This window comes from Astatotilapia calliptera, chromosome 3 (genome assembly GCF_964374335.1).
Source record: "Astatotilapia calliptera chromosome 3, fAstCal68.1, whole genome shotgun sequence".
Lineage (NCBI taxonomy): Eukaryota > Metazoa > Chordata > Actinopteri > Cichliformes > Cichlidae > Astatotilapia > Astatotilapia calliptera.
Genome location: NC_137424.1, coordinates 39,766,711 through 39,786,017, shown reverse-complemented (window position 1 = coordinate 39,786,017; position 19,307 = coordinate 39,766,711). Strand labels below are relative to the sequence as shown.

The 19,307-nt window shown below is 42.4% G+C and overlaps 1 protein-coding gene across 3 annotated transcripts; it reads left to right on the top strand.

The window, feature by feature from the left end:
• Window positions 1-208: 208 nt before the first annotated feature.
• On the top strand, window positions 209-15,958 carry trmt44 (tRNA methyltransferase 44 homolog). 3 transcript variants are annotated; one of them, XM_026162015.2, is made up of 12 exons: window positions 242-795; window positions 872-989; window positions 1,928-2,147; window positions 2,246-2,314; window positions 2,628-2,735; window positions 3,964-4,035; window positions 5,495-5,601; window positions 5,953-6,136; window positions 7,620-7,968; window positions 11,801-11,974; window positions 13,357-13,473; window positions 14,892-15,958. In XM_026162015.2, the coding sequence occupies exons 1-12, from the start codon at window positions 465-467 to the stop codon at window positions 15,122-15,124; spliced, it is 2,082 nt and encodes a 693-aa protein (XP_026017800.2). In that variant the 5' UTR covers window positions 242-464; the 3' UTR covers window positions 15,125-15,958. The 3 variants fall into 3 exon arrangements, with proteins under 3 accessions (XP_026017801.2, XP_026017800.2, XP_026017802.2); XM_026162016.2 differs by lacking the exon at window positions 11,801-11,974 and having other exon boundaries at window positions 209-795; XM_026162017.2 differs by lacking the exons at window positions 13,357-13,473; window positions 14,892-15,958 and adding an exon at window positions 12,100-12,270.
• Window positions 15,959-19,307: the final 3,349 nt, after the last annotated feature.

Here is a 19,307-nt window from a genome sequence, read left to right as displayed (position 1 = left end):
AGCTCATCACAGTACAAAAACAGCTTTAGTGAAGGCTACAAATAATCTTCTTATAGTTTTAGTGATTTCTTTTTGACTTGTTCGCTATTTAGTAAAACAAAAAACAAAACAAAAGCATCCCCCTAAACCCCTGAATGACTACAGAGTCATTACAGACAAAGATAAACAGCACCCTCTATTGGGCATGCCGCGTAGATGATAGAGTTTTGTCGCTGGTGTAAACGTCATCACTCAGCGACATAGTAGTGCGTTTTTCTAGCTGCCTCTCGCTTTTCTTTTAAATAAAGCTCTTAAAAGGTTTTTGGACCAAAGTAGGATTTATCGTAAATGATCCGTTTTTCATTTCATTGTTCTTGGAAACATATATCGGTGCAACCCCCCCCCCCAAAAAACAAAAAACAAAACCCCTCCTGTCCGGAAGTTGATTCAGTGATTGTAGACACACATGCTTCGCTTGCTCAGATATGCCAAAGCTCTTCGATATAAAGTTCCCGGGAGGATGTAAGAGTCTCCCCGATGGCTTCTGGTCAGCCGTAGACGTGTGGATAAAGAAACCTCATGTTGTAAACAAGCGTCTTTGTGGAGTTAAAGAGACAGACAGCAAAGATGTGGACCAAGACGACCTACGGCTCCTGCTGCATGATCCTGAACTCTTCACAGATGCGCTGCTCTTCATGATCACTGGGGCCTCAGCTGCCCACGAAGCCGACAAACCATGGTCCTCCAGCTTCAGGACATTTATTCCCAAAGTAAACTGTTATGGGACAAACCTGCATAAAGAAATTATCCTGAAAGGTAAGAGCTTCTCACTTCTGCAAACTGTTGTATCAGTTATATTTCTTTCTAATGCCTTCTCTCTTGTTCTCTGCAGACTTTGGTAGACAGCGAGTGACCTTTATTCCATTTGAAGAGGATGCAGAGGGAAAAGCGTCTCTGAGGAAAGGCAACATTTATCAGATTCAGCTCTGCAATCAGGACTGTGAGGAATGGTGAGTCTGCAGTCATCATCTTTACAGCACATTAGAACATACAGGACGAAATGCCTTGTTTTGGACGATAGTTTACTGGTTGATTATACAATCCTGATGTTCAAACTGAGCATCAGAATGAGGAAGAAAGGTGATTTAAGTGACTTTGAGCATGGCATTATTGTTGGTGCCATACGTATAGGTTGGAATATTTCAGAAACTGCTGATCTGCTGGCATTTCTAGAGTTTACTGGGAATGGAGTGGAAAAAGAAAAAATATCCAATGAGCTGCAGCTCTGCTTCTTTTTGTCAGAGGTCAGAGTATGTCCAGACCTCTTCGAGCTGATAGGAAGCCAAAAGTAACTCAAATAGACACTTGTTATAACAAAAAATATGCCGAAGAGCATCTCTGAGTGCACAACATATTAAACATTTAAGTGGATCGTCTACTACAGCAGAAGACCAATCCAGGTGCCACTCCTGTTAAAACTGAGGCTGCATTTCACTGGACAAGAAAAGACTGGAAAATCTCGTCTGGTCTGAGTCTTGATTTCTTCTAACAGTGGGTGTATGAATGAAAGACAAGTTATTAGGGTTTTTTTGAGGGTCTTCACCATCTAGTATTATTATTTTTGTAGTCCACCACTGATGTTTAAAAATGGGTCTGACATTCAGCGTCAACAGCAATAAGAAAATTTAAACCACAGAATATAATTTAGAGTTGTTATTCTTATTGTTCAAACTTTGTTACATTGTCTCTGTTTTTTTAAATTTGTTTTGGGTTTATCTCCTTTTTCTTATTAATATTTAAAATTATTTTTTCATATTTAAAAATCCTCCTGATATTGATATAAGTGAACTCGGAGCAGCGACGTCACAAACTCTCAGTTAATATACATGTTAGTATAGTTAGCATAAAATGAGCACAACACTGTAGATGACTTGTGCTTTATCTGCAGGTCCCTGGAGTTGTGTGCGCTGTCGGTCGATTCCTGGTTCTCTGATGGCGTCGCCTACCCCAAGCTGCCCTGGCTGTCCTCTGACCTGCTGCCTAAACTGGTGCGCTGGGCCACCGAGTGCAGGAGTAGCGAGTTCAGGAGCACGTTGTCTCTGCTGCCAGTGGAGAAGTACAGCCTCATGTACCAACAGCTGAAGGACAAGTACAAGGCCATGGTGAAGGTGAGGAGACTGGATGATGTGAGGCTTGTTTATTCTTTTGTTTACGTCCTATTCTCTTGTGTTGATATATTCATATATATTTTTCACACTGTTTCCAGGTTTGGCCTGAGGTTACAGATCCTGAAAAGTTTGTGTATGAGGATGTTGCTATTGCTACGTATCTCCTGGTTAGTTCAAACCTTCCAATAATCTTCTTTTCACCAAATGAGTGGATCCTATCACGATTATACTTGAATTAGCCTTTGAAATAATTAACAAATACGTCCATACAGGTACTGTGTGTGCAGGTAAAAACAGCTAATAACTCACATGACCTTATGTCAGGTGTCAGAGGGTCATGCAACTTAAGCTAAATCAATCAACCTGAATGTGAAAAATGACCTTTGACCTTAGGAATCCATTTGTAGGTTACGAGTATCAGCAGCATCAGCAGCATTTGTCAGTCCCTAACCATGAGTCTGTGTCACCGTGCTGCTGCAGGTGCTGTGGGCCGAGGAGAGAGCAGAGAAAGGTCTGACTGCCAGGCAGTCCTTTGTGGACCTCGGCTGTGGAAATGGCCTCTTGGTTCACATTCTGACCAATGAAGGGGTGAGTTCAGTGCTTGATGAATTCATGTAAAAGCAGCAGTTTATTAGGCCAGATCGTCACGCTGGACCGAGTGTTTGATCTTTGTTATGAGTGACTGAATCCTCAGCTTTTGTTCTGCACACTGGTGACTGAACACTGTTTGAATTTAGAAGAAAATCAAACAGCAGCTACTTCCTGGTTACATTCTCACCCAAAGCCCACAAAGTCCTCAAAATCATCCACAGTATGAGAACACTCTTCATATTTGATAACCCTGTATATGGTGGTCACATATAAAACATTTCACACTAACTTTAGGAAAGCCAGAAGCGCTGTCTTAAAGGTACAGTCAGTAATTTCCTTTTAGTTTATTTGATTTAAAAAAAAGAGTGTTGTACTCATAAATATACATAGATTAGTGTCTCTTTCAACAAACTGATATGTTCATATAAACTTAGAATGGATCCATTAAAAATGTATAGGAGTTAGTTAGTGCAGAGCTTCCCAAAGTGTGGGGCCCGCCCCCTAGGGGGGGCGCAGAGCCATTGCAGGGGAGGTGCGGTATGAAAAAAAAAAAAAGAAAGCTTGGACACTGCTAGCATAATGGATAATGGACAGGTTCTTGACGGGGCTCCCACACAAACGCAAAGCAGGAGATGAAGCATCGCTGAATATTTTTCCAAACCAACATCTCATACCTTGTTTCCTGAACTGAAGACAAAACTTTTCATAACTATGCTGATTTATTCCAGATATTGTCCCAATTACATATTTTCTACAGATTAGAAATGCGACCCTCGTATCTCCAGGCAACTGACAATGAGCTGGCAACAACAGCAGTTAGTATAACGTAGAGTTTAAAGGTCACACTTTCCCTCTGATAAACAGTTTGATTGCATCTCACATTGGATGCGAGTTTATTCAGTAAGTGTTTGATTCCAACTTTGTTGGCTAACAGGAGCTAACAGCGGTAAAAACAGCAGCTCAACCCGTATCGATCTCCTTTGACAAAGTAAAGCGTAAATAAAGATGGACATCTCTCACTCAGCAGCTGAGGTAAACAGTGGACTTTTATAGACGGGGGAAAACGCCGGGGCAGGTCCAGATCTGGTAGTAGAAACATATCGGCCGGCCATTGTCGTTAAGGGGTACATTCTAAATTTTAATGTTTTTGATCTGACTTGGCTGAGTGTGTGAATGTGTTTGAGGTTGATTAGCCTCTCTGACTATCAGGCATCTTGTGTTACAGCACCCTGGAAGGGGCATCGATGTTCGCAGGAGGAAGATCTGGGACATGTACGGCCCCCAGACTCTGCTGGAGGTGAGCGAGCCGAGCATGAAACGTTCGACTCCGTGTCCTCACTTTGTGCTTCAATTTATTGTAATTAAAAAGTACAATGAAGCATTCATAAAGATGTAAAAGTAATGATCAGGGAGAATTTTACACCTGCAGTGCTGTGAAAAAGTCTTTTTCCTCTTTCTTATGTGTTTAGAAATTAGAAAAAGACAACCTGAATAAATAAAAAGTGCAGTTTTTAAATGAGGATTTAATTTATTCAGGGCAACGAAAATCTATCCAAGCATACACGGCCCTGTGTGGAAAAGTAATTGCCCTCCTAAACCTATGAATGCGGTTTTGCCACCCTTGGCAGCAAAAACTGCAATCAAGTGATTGTGATAACTGGCAGTGAGTCTCACATCAGCGTGGAGGAATTTTAGCCCCACTCATCTTTGCAGAATAGTTTTAATTTAGCCACATTTAAGGTGTTTCCAGCATGAACTGCTTGTTTAAAGTCACGCCAAAGCATCTCAATTGGATTCAGGTCCACACTTTGACTAGGTCACACAGAGAGAGCATGCAGACTCCACACAGAAAGGCCTGACAACATGGTGGGTTACAAACCTGGACGTGTGCGACGGTGAGGCAACAGTGCCGTTATCTGAGCTACTTAGAGGCGGACCTGCTGGTGTGTTTCAGATCTTGAGATTTAGGGCATAACTTGACGGTCGTCCCATGTGTGACGTTCTTTTTATGAATTGCTTTGTTCGATTTATGCCAGATGTAACGGGACTCAAACGTTCCAAAAAGTTCAAATTTTGTCTCATCAGTCCACAGAATATTTTCCAATATTCTGTGGACTAATAGTTTTTCACAGCACTGTACATTTCTTGTAGTTTACTTAAGAGATTCTTGCTTTTATGATTGTAATAAGCTGCACAAAGAAAATACTACCACAGAAGCTTGCATACACATGTGGACACACACATTTCCAGAGAAACCTGCCCTGAAAACGCCGCTTTCTCCCGTCTGCCTCCTGTCCTCAGTCGCTCATTTAACAACAAGCTGCTGACTGCTTCCATTTCAGGTCATCTATTATTGACCGATTTTAGCGGAGCGGATGTGGTAGAACAATCTCTCTGCGCCCCCGGGGCAGCTGTACTCAGTCCTCAACCTTTATTCGGAAGCTCTCTGGACTTCACAGGCTCTTAACTCTCATCATTTGTGATGTTGGTGTCAGGGCCATCTGTTAAATATGAAAGGATTTATATAAACTCTCTAAAAAAAGTTGTTGGGATCTTGTAGTTGTTTTCTAATTGCAATTATAAAAAATATTTGAGCCCACTAAGAAAAAAACCCAAACCAAAACTTTAAATGCATCTCAAATAAAAGTCTAAGCAGATAAAAATACTTATTTCTATTAAATGATATTAAATTAGACCGGTGTGCATCCCTCCTGCTCTAAGGACCTCTTGTACTCTTTGGGTCTGTGCTATTTCAGGAAAAGGCAATTACTCCCAGCGAGAGCTTCTTATTCCCGGGTACAGACTGGCTGATTGGGAACCATTCGGACGAGCTCACACCGTGGATCCCCGTTATAGCAGCCAGGCGAGTCATCAGGAGACACAATCACACTCAGCAGCTCAAGTGCCAGCTGATCTCTCCAGTTTTGGAATAACATTATGGGCAGGGGGTGATGTGTGAAGAGTGTGTGTGTGTGTGTGTGTTTACTGAAACGGCCACCTGATGGCGATGTTGAGCCTCAGCGTGAGGAGTCAGATTTCTCCTTGTTTGAGACTGCAGATGATGATTTCTTGTGTGTGTCGCTTCCTGTCTGAACAGTTTGAGTAAAGGTGGAAAAATGCTTAAGTAAAACAAGTCCTCTGTAGTCTGACTGCATTAAAGAGTAATGATCGGCACTGTGTAGATTTATTTTGTCCCTTCTTTTTCAAATTATAGGTCGTCTTATTCCTGCCGCTACTTTGTCCTCCCCTGCTGTTTCTTCGACTTCTGTGGAAAATACCAGAGACGCCAGTGTAAGAAGTCTCAGTACAAGGAATACATCGACTTCATCGCTGAGGTCAGCCAAGTCTGTGGCTTCAACACTGACGAAGACTGTTTGAGAATACCTTCTACTAAACGGGTAGGCTGACAGAAACAGAGTGGAGGCGGCTTCACAGCAAATCCATCTGACTTGTTGTAAACATTTGTTTGACCCCGGCCTCTGTTTTTTTTTTCCTTCTTCTTTCAGTCTGTGCTCCAGAACAAATCACATTGTATTAGTTCAGCAATTCGTGAATTCTTCTTCTCTCTCCACCCGTCTACCGCGCAGCTGTGCTGTCAGCTATCAAATAATTAATACAAGACAGCGAGGGAAAGAAATAAAGAGAGAAATCCGTTTGGTGGGGTTCTGTAATAGGTGCAGGTTTGAAATGGTTGTAAAAAAGTTTGTGAAAATTAAAACACACCTTAGTTATGACGTTTCCCATAATGCACCTCAACTGCATCTCTCCCCTGCACAGATCTGAAAGTTATAACTCTTCTTTCAGAATAGCACAAAAGGGCTACGTTGCCAAGACAGCATCACAGTTGCTGCACATCCGTGATGAGAATCTGCCGTTTCACCGCATCACAAAGCTGCTCTGTTGGGTTGAGATCTGGTGACTGTGGAGGACTTTAGAGTACAGGGAACTCGCTGTCACGTTGAGCTTTGCGACATGGAGTGTTACACTGTGGTCATGAATGTATGGACATGGTCAACAACAAAACACATGCAGATTGGGGTGTTTAACATTTGGTTAGTACTGAGTGTGCCAAGACTTCCTGTTGATCCGAGGCAGGATCCATGCTTTCATGTTTACACCATATACTGACTCCGTCTGAATGTCACAACAGAAACTGAGACGGGATCAGGCGATGGTTTTCCAGTCTGCTGTGTGTTTGGAAAGTCTGTGTGAACTGTAGCCTCAGCTTCCTGTCAGCTAGTAGGGTCTTCTGCTGCTGTAGCCCAACTGCTTCAAGGCTGGATCTGTTGTGCACTGAGATGCCTTTCTGCACCTCGGTTGAAATGAGTGGCTATTTAAGTTACTGTTACCTTCCTGTCAGCTCGAAACAGCTTGGACCTTCATCAGGTTGTCTTGACCAGCTGCTGTCATGCGATTAGCTTGAAGTCAGTAACTTCATTACATGTTTTTGCAATCCTGGGATTATGTGGAAACACTTCTCAGCGCTATGATCAGTGGATGGCTGAAGTAAATCATACAGCTGTGCGTCCCAGCCTTTTCTCCACCTGGGCTTCGTTTAGTGTAGACGTACAATAAATCAAGGATGTCTTTATAATCCCAGAGGGAACAATAAATCTGTTAGCGGGTAGCCATTAATAGCTACAATATACTCGTGGCCATAAAAAGAACAAGCTATTATTTTCTGGGCTTTGCTGTTTGCTCATCAGTAACACTCAGTTTGCTCATATCAGCAAAAGCTCTCCCACAAAATTATTTCATGGGAACATTTTCAAATGGAAAGAAAAAGTATGATTTCTTTGAACTTAATAACAAGAAAAGACAACCAAACAGGGAGTCGCCCTCACACTCTGCTCTCTTTTTTTTTTCTTTTTTTTCCCACAGGTGTGTCTTTTAGGAAAGTCAAGAAACTATCAGTTATCTGATGAACCTGAGGTAGAGCAACAAAGGGCTCATTACATCCACAGCCGCTGCACTGCTCCCGGGGTCACAGTTCAGAGGTCAGACGTCAGTAATGACGAGGACTGTTGCAATGGGGACGGAAGCTGTAACGGCACCCCCGGGAGCTCCTGGGGAGCCGGGTTCCAGCCGCGAGATCGCGTCGAAGCGGTGCGAAATTGTGCTGCTCTCCCGCGGGACTTTGTTGACGGTGTTGTTCTGCGGGTTGCTAATGCTCTTCTGGGAATGACCGCGGGCGATGGAGAAGGATCCTGCCGTGACTGGAACCAAGGAGGTAAAACGATTGACATGAGTCGCTGCTGAACTGAGTCACAGGTTGAGATCAAATCCAGAATAGGATCAGTATCTGTGAGGTGTTCCTATTTGCCTGTAGGACAGAAAGACTCTCTGTGTGATGCATCTGAGTGCCCGGTCTGAGCATCAAGACCTGGCGCTCAGATGCATCTTAGGCCCCTGAAGGTTCTTGTCTAGATGAGATATTAGGATGTCATCATGTTGCCTAACTACCACCTAGCAGTCGGCTAAATTGACCAATTATTCGCACCAAAAACAGCTTTTAAAGACATTGTCACGTTTTTATATTATAACACAGTTATTATTAATTATTGTCTTTACCAAAAAAAAGCATCTCAAGGCAACCGCTGTTGTGATTTGGCGCTATGTAAATGACCCAGTCTTAGCATATCAAAAACATCTATCACCCTATTTTTTTATTAACTTCTCTCACTGTGATTAAGTGTATCAACCTGTAATTAAAGGCAAAATGACTTTATAATGTGTTTTCTGCTGGAGAGGTGAGAAGAACATTAGATGAGCTTGAAAGTGTATATGATGTAAGAAAGCTGTATAAGGGCTGGTAGGTGGATGTTAATGTCTGTGGATAAGCAGCTGTTGTGAACCACACTATTTAAGCCTTGTCCACATATACAGGATACAGATTCACTACTCTCCCTTTGCTTCGAAGCTAATGGTTGGCTATTAGTGGACATCTCGTTGCCTCTAATGTATTCACCACATTGGTGTACAGCACTCTGCTAAAGTCTTCAGCCACACCTCGTTTCTTTATATTTTGCTGGGAAAATGAGAAACGGGTCCAGTGATTTATTGAAGCGTGCAAGCATTTGAATGTGGGAGACAGACACGCTCTCAACTTTCCTTTTTTGATAACGATTATAGTTAAGGCTAGATCAGGTAACCCTGAGTGCTCCCTTAGTTACGCTGCTGGGTTGCCAGGGGCTTGTTGAGTATTTCTTGTTCGTTCACCCTTTGTTTTTATGCACCACTCTGGATTTCCACAGTGTGCCTTTTCCCCCGTCTCCCTCCCCTCACCCCCAACAGATGGCCGCCCCTCCCTGAGCCTGGTTCTGCTGGGGGTTTCTTCCTGTTAAAAGGGAGTTTTTCCTTCCCACTGTCACCAAGTGCTTGCTCACAGGGGGTCATCTGATTAAGGTTTTGTCTTTATTATTGTAGAGTCTTTACCTTATAATATAAAGCACATTGAGGCAACTGTTGTTGTGCTTTGGTGCCTCTGCTGTCCATTACAAAGAATGCAGGTTTGAGGCATTTCCCTACTGTGGTCACTTTTCAACCCCCGAGGCTACTTCCATCTTTTGTACACAGTCTATGCCTTTGATCAGTTACATAGTGAGTGCTTTTTACCTCGTATGGTGCGGTGCAGATGTAACCCGATGCCTCTGAAACGACACCGTCACAATCAATCGTTACATATGGCGTCAGCACTTTTTAAAACTCACCAGCTACACCATTACATCCGCAGCACCTACTGCCTGAACTTTGAATTTCATTCTTCGTCCATCATCCCGTCTGACCCCCCCACCTCGCTGATTACAATCCTGCCCCTCAGCATCAGCCGGTGAGACCTGATGACACAGAGCGACGCCTCTTTGAACTCTGCCACACCCTCCGCCAGCTGCGTACCACGCAGCCCGTATCAAACACCCACAGACACGCACACACATCTACTTTCACAGCACCCACGCAATCACCTTTGTCAACACCTCTGCAGCCCCGCTGACACACACACTCACACACAGTCACACGTTATGAACGAGATAAGGGCACGAAGCCTGCTATTATTAAAACAGAACGTTTCTTGTCGGGGTGTCGGTGGAATTAAAGGTAGAAAATTTTAGGGAGAGTGAATAAAGGGAGAGTGTAACTCTGTATGGAGATGACTGCATGAATAATGCACCACCATCTATGATTTATGCATGAGCACGCATTTGTATTGAGGGATTCCTACCAGTTATCTGCTGTGTACGAACAAAGGCCAAATTCAGAGGGAGCCAGCGCATGTTAAATAAATCCAGATGGGTCTCGGAGTCATTTAAAGTGCTTTGGAGTTTAGTTTCTGTCTGCTCTTTAATGCATCTTCAAAAAGTCTAATCATTTTCAGTATGGTGATGTTTCCCTTTTTGGCACTTAAGCGGATATTTTATGATCATTTTGTTTCTGTGGCTTTATGGCTCTGGTGCGACGTCAGACGATGTTCTTTTATCTTTTCTTTTTATCTCTTTTACTGTAAATACAAACAAATAATACTCATTAAGCTCTGAAACTGTCAGAAATAAGCAGGTTTTCACTATGCATAAGAGTCAGTATTTTTCCTGTTTGGCCAGCTATTGTTGGGTTTGTATCATAAGACTGATACTCAGTGATTTATAGTAATTCTTTGAAATGAAAATTCCTATTTAACATCAATCAGACTCTTTCCTTTTTTATTTGGGACAAGTTCTTCTATTTAAAAGGTTTGCACTGAGCAAGTTAAAACATCTTAGTGTCTCTGCTGCTTATATCAGTTGCATATATTGTGCTTCCTGTGCATTAAACTTAAAAATATCTCACAGCTCTTCTGAGACACTGTAAATATGAAGCAAGTTACTAATTCATGCGGGCTGTAGTGCTGAGTCACAGAGTTATGTAATCACGCCGAGAATGAAAATCTGTGTGTAGCTGTACATCGAGCGACACTAAATGTCAACTCAGTAAAATGTCAGAGGGACAGTAAACACGCTATTGTACTGAGTAGAAGCAGCCTGCGTGGAAGGGCACGGTGTGTTTTTGATGAGTGAACGCTTCACTTCACTCTTTCACATGCTGGAACATTTTCTGCTTTCCTTCAGTTTAAACCAAATATTTTTCAGATTGTTGGTTTGAAAAAATCCAAACGGAGTTTTTTGGGTTGTTTTTGTTTTTTGTATACTTTTGCTTTTGTCTCCAAAATGTCATTCATATAAAGGCCGGTTTTAAAGTTGCTTTCAGATGCTCCCTTATTCGCAAAGGGTCACCACAGCAGGTAGCTCCGCACGTTTGATCTGGATGTGCTGGATGCACTTCCTGACACAACCCCAAAGGGATTTGTGTCTCCTCCCAGACTGAACCGGGGGATCTTTCGCTTGGCAGGGAAATGTGTAAGCCACATGCTCGAGCCATAGATATATGAGGATGAGTGTAAATATTATTTATTGGGTGCTATAAGAGGATTCAGCAAGCATGCATATTTACGTTTATTAGCAATAATAATGTAATTATTGGTTCTAGTACATGTCAGTGTCCTGCATTACTATATAAATGCCAGTAGTCCCTTTTTTTTTTTTTTTAGGTTGCCAGGCAACACGGTGGCATCATATTATAGCAAGTTCATGTTTCAGTTCACCTGATTGTTACTAGCTTTGCACCTTTGCCAGATCATTTGCCAACTTTTCATCACCTTGTAAATAGATTTTTTTTTTTTAAAGGTTTAGCAAAAAGCTCGCGTACTTATTCCTTTGCATTGCAGGGACATCTTGCTCTCCTGGCACAGCAGTAGCCTGTCTCCTTTCCTCTCTCTCTGCTGTGTTTATTGCTCTGTGAGCTAGCGGTGAGGTTGCAAAGAGAGACGTGGGGCAGCCGTGTACAGAGAGACCGATTAAGAGATCTCAAATGTGATGGAAAAAAGCGAGATTTCTGTTGTTGTTTGTCTGAGTGACCATTTTATGCTCAAGTTAAATGGTTTGCAGAATCATAGCATTTCCATTGTCTCCAAACCCTATGATTCCTCCAGAAGTATATAGATTTCTTCTTCTTCTTTTGGCTTCTCCATTTAGGGGTCACCACAACAAATCACCAGCCTCCAACCTCTTCTGTCACCCCAACCCTCTGCATGTCCTCCTTCTCTACATTCATGAATCTTCTCTGTGGCCTCCCTCTATTCCTCCTGCCTGGGCAGCTCCATGTCCACTACCCCTCCTCTGCTCATCAAGACAAATATTACCCTAAAAGTATGTAATCCCTCAGAAATATGTCCTGTCATCTTTACACGCCTTGTGAGAGTTGCAGTTTTTGCAAAGATGGAAATCACAGCTGAGCTCTTTTCTCTTTTTTTTTTTTTTCTTTTTTTCTTCAGCACAACAAAAGCAATCCTAAACAACAGGCATCGTTTCAAACAAGCAAGTCCAACTGTACTTTAAGCCAAGTCATTAATTCTCATCTGCACCTGGTCTTAGTCCAAGCTGAATCTACTCTGTCAATACTGTCCCTATCCCATTAATCCCCATTAACATTGTAGGCAGTAAAGGGCAGCTCTAAACGGTGTATTGATATTATATCAAGGCCTGGAGCTCCCTGGCGTCAGAGCTGTGGGATGAGAGTCTGCCCAGTTTCACACTCTGTAGCATACGACTGGGTTTGGCTGCGCTAGTGTCTGTGAATGTGGGAGTGTGTCGCATATTTTAGGGATTAACGCAGCAATTTGGCCAACTAAAATTAGGATGTATTTGGGTGGACAATATGTTTTTCGATGAATTTCAACGGCAGAAAGACAAGGTTCAGAGACCTGACAAGCAGAAGAGTTTGAAACTGAACAGTTTTCGGAAAACTGAGTTTTGGATCAGAGGGTCAGACGGTGCTTTTCATTCATATTCAGTATTCATATCATCTCTAAGCCAGCAGGGATTGCAGCGAGTGACCACAGAAGTACGATGAAGATATCACTGAAGATGCAGATTTAAGTCAAATATAGTTATGAAATCATGCGGTGTGTCTCTCCCTCCAATACGTCAGAGAAAGGAGGAAGTTTGTCATTTGTATAAACCAAAGGTCAGCTCAGATTGAATTCCCTTGTGGTGTAAAAAGGGCAAGGCCAGAAATGCCAAAAGATCTTTATAACCATAGTGCGAAAGTATGTGTGACTACAAAGGGGTTTGTCATCTATACTATGCTAATCCTAGAGGTTAAAACTGTACATATTCTCCTTTTCCTTTCTAAAATCTCTGCCCCAGTGGAGAGTTGACAAAAATGATTCAGGCTCTCAAATGGCTACTCTGGCAAAACGCGTTCCAGCTGCCCCGACAGCTTGTTGGAACGGCTTTAACTGAGCATACTTTACAGCTCTGACAAACACTCTGACAAGCTACTCTCTACTGTAAACCAATCTTTATATACTATGTGTATATATAGCTTTGCTCGCATTTTCTTGTCATAGAACAGCCGGTAACATCAACTCAAGCCGAGTGGTTCTTTGTCTGAAATGCTGGATAAAAACGATCTCTGTGCATGCTGAAGCACTGTGTTAATGCATTGATGATTATAAAATCAATAGACCTCTTCCTGCACATGTATAACTCCCATCTTTCATTGTTTGTCCCTCTTCCCTGCCCTTCAGGCAGCCTTTCTGTGAGCGAGGTTGCGGGGCTGTTGGGGCAGGAAACCCTGCGGCTCCTGAAGAAAGAGTGCGGAGGTCTTCAGACGCTTCTGAGGAACAATCATCAAGTGTTTAGAGGTAGCTTTTCTGCACGCTTCTCTACGTTCTCGTAGATGGTTCATTTGAAAGTTGTATTGTTGAGAACTAGACTGTTCATTAAGTACAATATAGTGCTTAAATGAAACCAGTGACAGTGAGAAAGATACTGGAGGTTATATGAGTAACAGAAAGGGTGTTAAATAAAAAACCGTTAGCTTCTTTTTAAAAAAAGATTTTGTTTGAATTTTTATTTTCCAACAATTTAAATCATAGACTGTATATAAAAGATGGAGGCCTTAACCCTACTTTCTGGGGATATTTCAAAGTTACCCTACTTCTCGTTTGATTTATGACTTGAGTAAACTGGTAATTTTGGTTTCAAGTCTTCTTTAATAGATCCTTAAAAGAACGTCTTAATTAGAATACAGTTCATGCTTTATTGCTTGCACCTTGCTCGTTCGGTGTTCGTCAGTACAAAAAGCCCTCAGAGGAGTCAGCTGTCCAGTTTTTCCATTACGAACATTTTGTTTGTTTTCATACTAGCTTGCTAGCTAGCATTAGTCCCACCTCCTGGTATGGGCACTTCTTTAAAACCATAAGGTGGCGATGGCCTCGTTCCAGGTTGCAAAATTTTACCCATATGTTGACATCTTTTAACTACAGTGTATGCTTTTAAGACTTTTAAAAGCTACTATTTCTAAAGATAAACATGGCAGCAACATCTTTTTTTTTCCAAATTTTATTCACTCACGAAAACGTCTCACGCTCAGAACCACAATTTGGAAACAACAATCCAGGCCACAATTCTTTCAACATAACTGGACAAACACTTTTTAAAATGCAGTCCTGGAAGTCGTACTGTCGTTGACCGTAAAGCAGTGTGTTTTGCTGCTGTTCCTGGTTAAAAGTGTCAGACAGCAGGGTGAGAAGTATGCCTTCCTTTTCTTCCCCCCCCGTAACCACAACACTGACATCAAAGCATATTTAAGCGTACTTGTGCTTGCCAAAACTCTTGAATCGTCCAATGCAAAGAGTTAATTTGCTTGGCGTCATGGCATCACACTGGGCTTTTGTTGATTGAAAAAGAGGGGAAATGAGCGCTTTTACCATCGTCATTTGGAATTTGGTTGGTCTCGAGGGATCAGTTTGAGAAAATTGGATCCCCTCCCCTACAGAAATTGCTTAGAGTGCAAGCAAAGTCAGACTTGAGATAGAAACAAAGTTGACATTTCTTTCTGATAATAGATAAAAATGTGCACGACTCTCGAAAGGTGAGAAGCTTATAACCTGTGGGGGTCAGCGCAGACATGACTTTTTCTACCCGGTGCCCTGACAGCCAGGCATCTATGTTGTGTTCTTCTCCTAATTTCTGTCTTTTAAGAAAATATTTATTTGTATCTTTTGGGAGGAGCGTTTGAGTCTGATAGATTTTGTGTCTCCCTCTTGTCACTCTTTAGTTGAAGGAGGGCGTGTCTACATAAGAGACTGGCGGGAGAAGATGCCCTTCAGGGCGGATGTTAAAAGGAAGCCCGTCACCCCGGGTGCCCTGAAAACTCGCCTCTGCTGGTTTCACGCTCACCACCCTCAGGGCTGCCCCCTGCAGGCTGAAAGCTGCGCCTTCGCCCACGGAGCACATGACCTCCGACCCTCGACGAGACCGCTGAAGAAGATAAAGAATGAAGCCTTTTGATCGACTCGTTCTTCACGACTTTTCATTGACTTTGTTTGGATTTTTAATTTGTGCAGAGCTCTGCACATCGTTGTTTGAACTCTAGTTTCCAGCCCTGTAGCCTCAAAGATAAGATTCAGGTCCAAGCAGCGAGTTTTATTGAGGCAACGTTACATCATTTCTGGGAATTGAAGCCTTGAAATTTCACAGTCCTCTTTCGTCTTTGTAAGGCTGCCAACATGCATTTCTTCCTGGTGGGGCTTCACTGCTGGAGCTCTCTAAACCTCTGGGTTATGTTGTCTTGTGAAATTTAATTTCAAAGCATCCTGTCTCCTTTTTATTTAACTGTTGGACTTTTGTCGAGTTCAGGTATACTTACTCACTATAAAGCTGATTTCAAGCTACGTCTTTGTATTTCTATTTAAAGATTATCAGCTCTGTGGTGGATCTTCTCCTCGCCCACAGCATAAAAACTCTAAAAGCTCCTGTAAACTTTCAGTCTTTAACTGCGTGCTTCACTTAGACATTTCATTCAGCTCAGACGTGTGCTTTGGGGTTCACAGACAGGGCGGGGGAGAAAGGCCGGACAGCGTTTGAACAAAGTAAATGTTAGCGGTATGAATTATTTGTTGGCAGGAGTCGAAGGCTGAGCTGCGTGTTGTCCCGTCTGGATGGGCGCTCACTGCTGCGTCTTTCTAACACAGCTTCCATCACCCTGTGGCTCAAATGTCAAAGACGGTAAGGCCCTCCGAGGGACTGCAGCCGAGCAGTGAGAAGTGCCTCCCTGGGGTTTGTTTTGTGTATGTGACAGACAACAACCAGACCGCTGATACAATAAAAACATTGTTTATACAATCAGTGTGTGGCAATGCGTTACTGTAATCTGATTACTTTTTTCAAGTAACGAGTAAAGTAAGGGATTACTATTACAAAAACGGTAATTATATTACCGTTACTTTCCCGTAGGAACGCTGCGTTACTGCGTTACTAAAACCGTGATTTTTTTTGCGAGAATGTCTCAGGACAGTGATGTAAGCGAGTGTGCTGTTAGTGACAACAGCTGTGGGCAGATCAACAATGGATCACATATCGATTGTGGGAGAGAGTCTTCTACAGCACCGTGTTGTAATTCAGCCACGTTGGAGGGTTTTCCAGCATGAACTGAATTTTTAAGGTCAAGTCACAGATCGTGTATTTGTTTGATGATCTGAAACATTTGTGAAACTTCTAGCAGAACCAGGCTCAGGGTGGGGCAGCCATCTACGGTGACCGGTTGGGGGTGAGGGGAGGAAGCCAGGACAAAAGACACACTGTGGCTCCTTAAAAAGGCGAGTGCCTCTCATAAAGTCCATACTGTGGTTGAAATGGACATCTTGAGGTTACGTACAGCTGACCGGGTGCTCGCACGTCTCCCTGCTCAGCGGCTTCGTCACTGAATATTGATGTGGATCCACAATCGTTTGCTCAGCCTGTTCAAAGGTTCAGTACAGCGAGGAAGAAAGTTCTCTGGAGTTTTTGAGTAACTGCGATCAGTAAATAGAAACTTCCTCAGAGATGAAAGAGCATTTAAACACAACCGATGCTTCAGCTGTGAGATGGACATAAACTGCTCAGTCGTAACGTGTATAGCAATGTGTGGATTTTAATGACCTGTTTAAATCACTTGTCCCCCTCCCACCATTCACCCCACTCTGTTATGTTTCTTGGAAGAAATGAAATGATGAAAATGCTCCTGCTGCTCTGCATCTGCAGAGATCATCTGATCGACCCGCTGCCCTATATTTAACTGCTGCGACATGGCCGGGGAGTGGAGGAGGTTACGTACCCATCCCAGCTCGACACTGTTGCTGATGCTGTTGTTGTGGTCTTTTGGCCCCAGCCCTGACTGACACAATGACTGTTTATGTCTGTTTCACACCGCTACCCTGGAGATCAGTAAAGCAGACCCACCCTGTCCCTATAAAACGTAACAGGAAGTCTGCTGGCTACTCATTTGCAGTATGCCAAAAGGCAAAAACGGATATAAACAAAATAAAATATGCATATGCACGTGCATAGATTTAACCCTTTAAAGCCCCAAACCATGATAATTGAGTGCTTATTGAATGCTCTGACAATCTAAAAAATTATATTATTAATTATTATTATATTATTACTGCTTAAAAATGTACTGTGCAGCATCGCACTGATGATATGCGAGTCTCAAAAACTCATAGGATACACCAGACGTTTAGGGGTTAAATAAAGATGCAGTGCATACGTGGGTCGAGTCGCTGTCTGGGACTAAATGTTAAAACCAGACTTCATCTAGTTCAGCAAAGAAAAACAATTAGCAAGGTTACATAAAGCCATTTTAGGAACCTGAGCGATATTAAAACATGTGGTTATTAAAATGCTCTTTCCATTATTGCTGAAGGATTGTCAAGTTTCACAGCCGGCTTTTTAGCCAATTATTTAAACCTCTTCTGACTTTAAAAAAATCAGTTTCCTGGGAGCTCCTCAGTGGGTGCAGCATTAGTATTAATTATAGTAAAAATGTTCACATTTATTGAAATATGAAAACTCATTTGGACTCGTGATTAGAGGCACAGAGGAACAGTAACAGTGATGTAATTAAACAGCCCTCCGTCCTCTTATTCAGCCATAAACTGGAATTGTGAAATTCAGGACAAATTGTTTATCATTAGCATCTGTAGCTCTGGCCTCATAACTGCTGGGTTAGTTGTATTTAAGTAGCTTGGCTATCACAGTACAGATTGCAGATTTAGAGCTAGAATACGTTGAGCAACTTTCTGGTCTTGACTCACTAAGCAGTCAAGACCAGGTCATGAAGACGGAAAAGACGAAGAGCCCAGTCAAACACTGCAAACCACACAGAAAGTAGAGGAGGAGCAAACACGCAGGAGCGCAGAGACCAATACAGGAGATGGATCTCTTACTGTAGTGTTGGGTGCTAAGTAGAACCCTGACCGGTGTCATTGAACCGCCACGGCCTCACGCTCATCACCAGCATCTAAAGAGGTTGTGGATGCCTCAGAGTCTGGTAAGGGGATGCAGATGATTTCAAATAAATCATCCCATTAAAAGAAAATCATCCAAAAGTGGATTTGAATTGACTGCCTGCTTTTCCTGGATTGTTACCTCAGGGCAGCCCACAGATATTTTTTTAATTTCTTAATCTGTAGATAGTTTTTTTTTTGTGTGTGTGTTAAATATATTTCCAATGAGAGACAAGTATGCCATGAAAAAACTGAACACTTACGCAAAGAGCAGGCATCTTTTTGGAATTAAATTGCATGCACAGAGACAAAGGCAGCAGTCATTCAACATAGATCAAAGCTTTCATGGATGACCTGATACCAGCTGTATAGCACAGTAAGAACTATGGGTCAGTGTTTCTTTGCTGCCTGCAATGGAAAACTTTAAGATTCTGCTACATATCTTTGTCAAGTTGACTTCACTTAGTGAAAAAGCTCCATATGATCTTATTCTGTCTCCATGTGATCAACACTGCTGACGACGAGCACGGCGAGGCTGGAGGAGAGGCCCAGGAGAGACGTGCAGCGCACACACCTGATAGTTTATAACTTACGCTTTTCACACAAGCTATTTCCTACTGTGAAGACAAATTGTAAGTTTCCAGGTCCTTCAAAGGTCAGTGGCGGCTATGTTTCCTCTGTCAGGGCGTCAGGACAAGTGGTGAGAAAAAATCTTGTTTTATTACTAATCTGTAATCATGAATCAGTGGAAAATCTAACCTCAAACCTCATTTTTACTGCCTACCTGTTGCCACACAGGGACATCAAGCTGTGATCTGATGTGTTTTTTATTGTAATACCTGTACTGAGTTTAATCAATCTTGTCTAAATGGGTGACCTCCATACAGTAATAATAAAAAAACTAAACTAAATTTAAATATCAAATACTCCTGATTTATATTGATAAAAATAAAAGACCTTTAGATAATTACGATTTTACTGAAATAGAAACATCTCAGTAGAAACAGTGCTAACATAAATGTGCAGCTAGCAGCCACACAGTTAACATGTTTGATGCGTCAAATCCACTCCTCGTGTGTCGCTCTCAAAGCGTGACAGTGGCAGACGGGAGGATTCGGGTCCTTTCAAACACGTTTGGTCAAATACAGTGCAGATCTCCTTGGCTTAGTAAACATCAGCGTCCAAGGCTGCACTGTTTAAATCCT

Coding starts and splice junctions, on each gene's coding strand:
- trmt44 (XM_026162015.2), top strand. CDS start 465: ATGCCAAAGCTCTTCGATATAAAGTTCCCGGGAGGATGTAAGAGTCTC. Junction 2,148..2,245: donor AGTACAAGGCCATGGTGAAG/GTGAGGAGACTG, acceptor CACTGTTTCCAG/GTTTGGCCTGAGGTTACAGA. Junction 7,969..11,800: donor CCGTGACTGGAACCAAGGAG/GTAAAACGATTG, acceptor TTCTCCATTTAG/GGGTCACCACAACAAATCAC.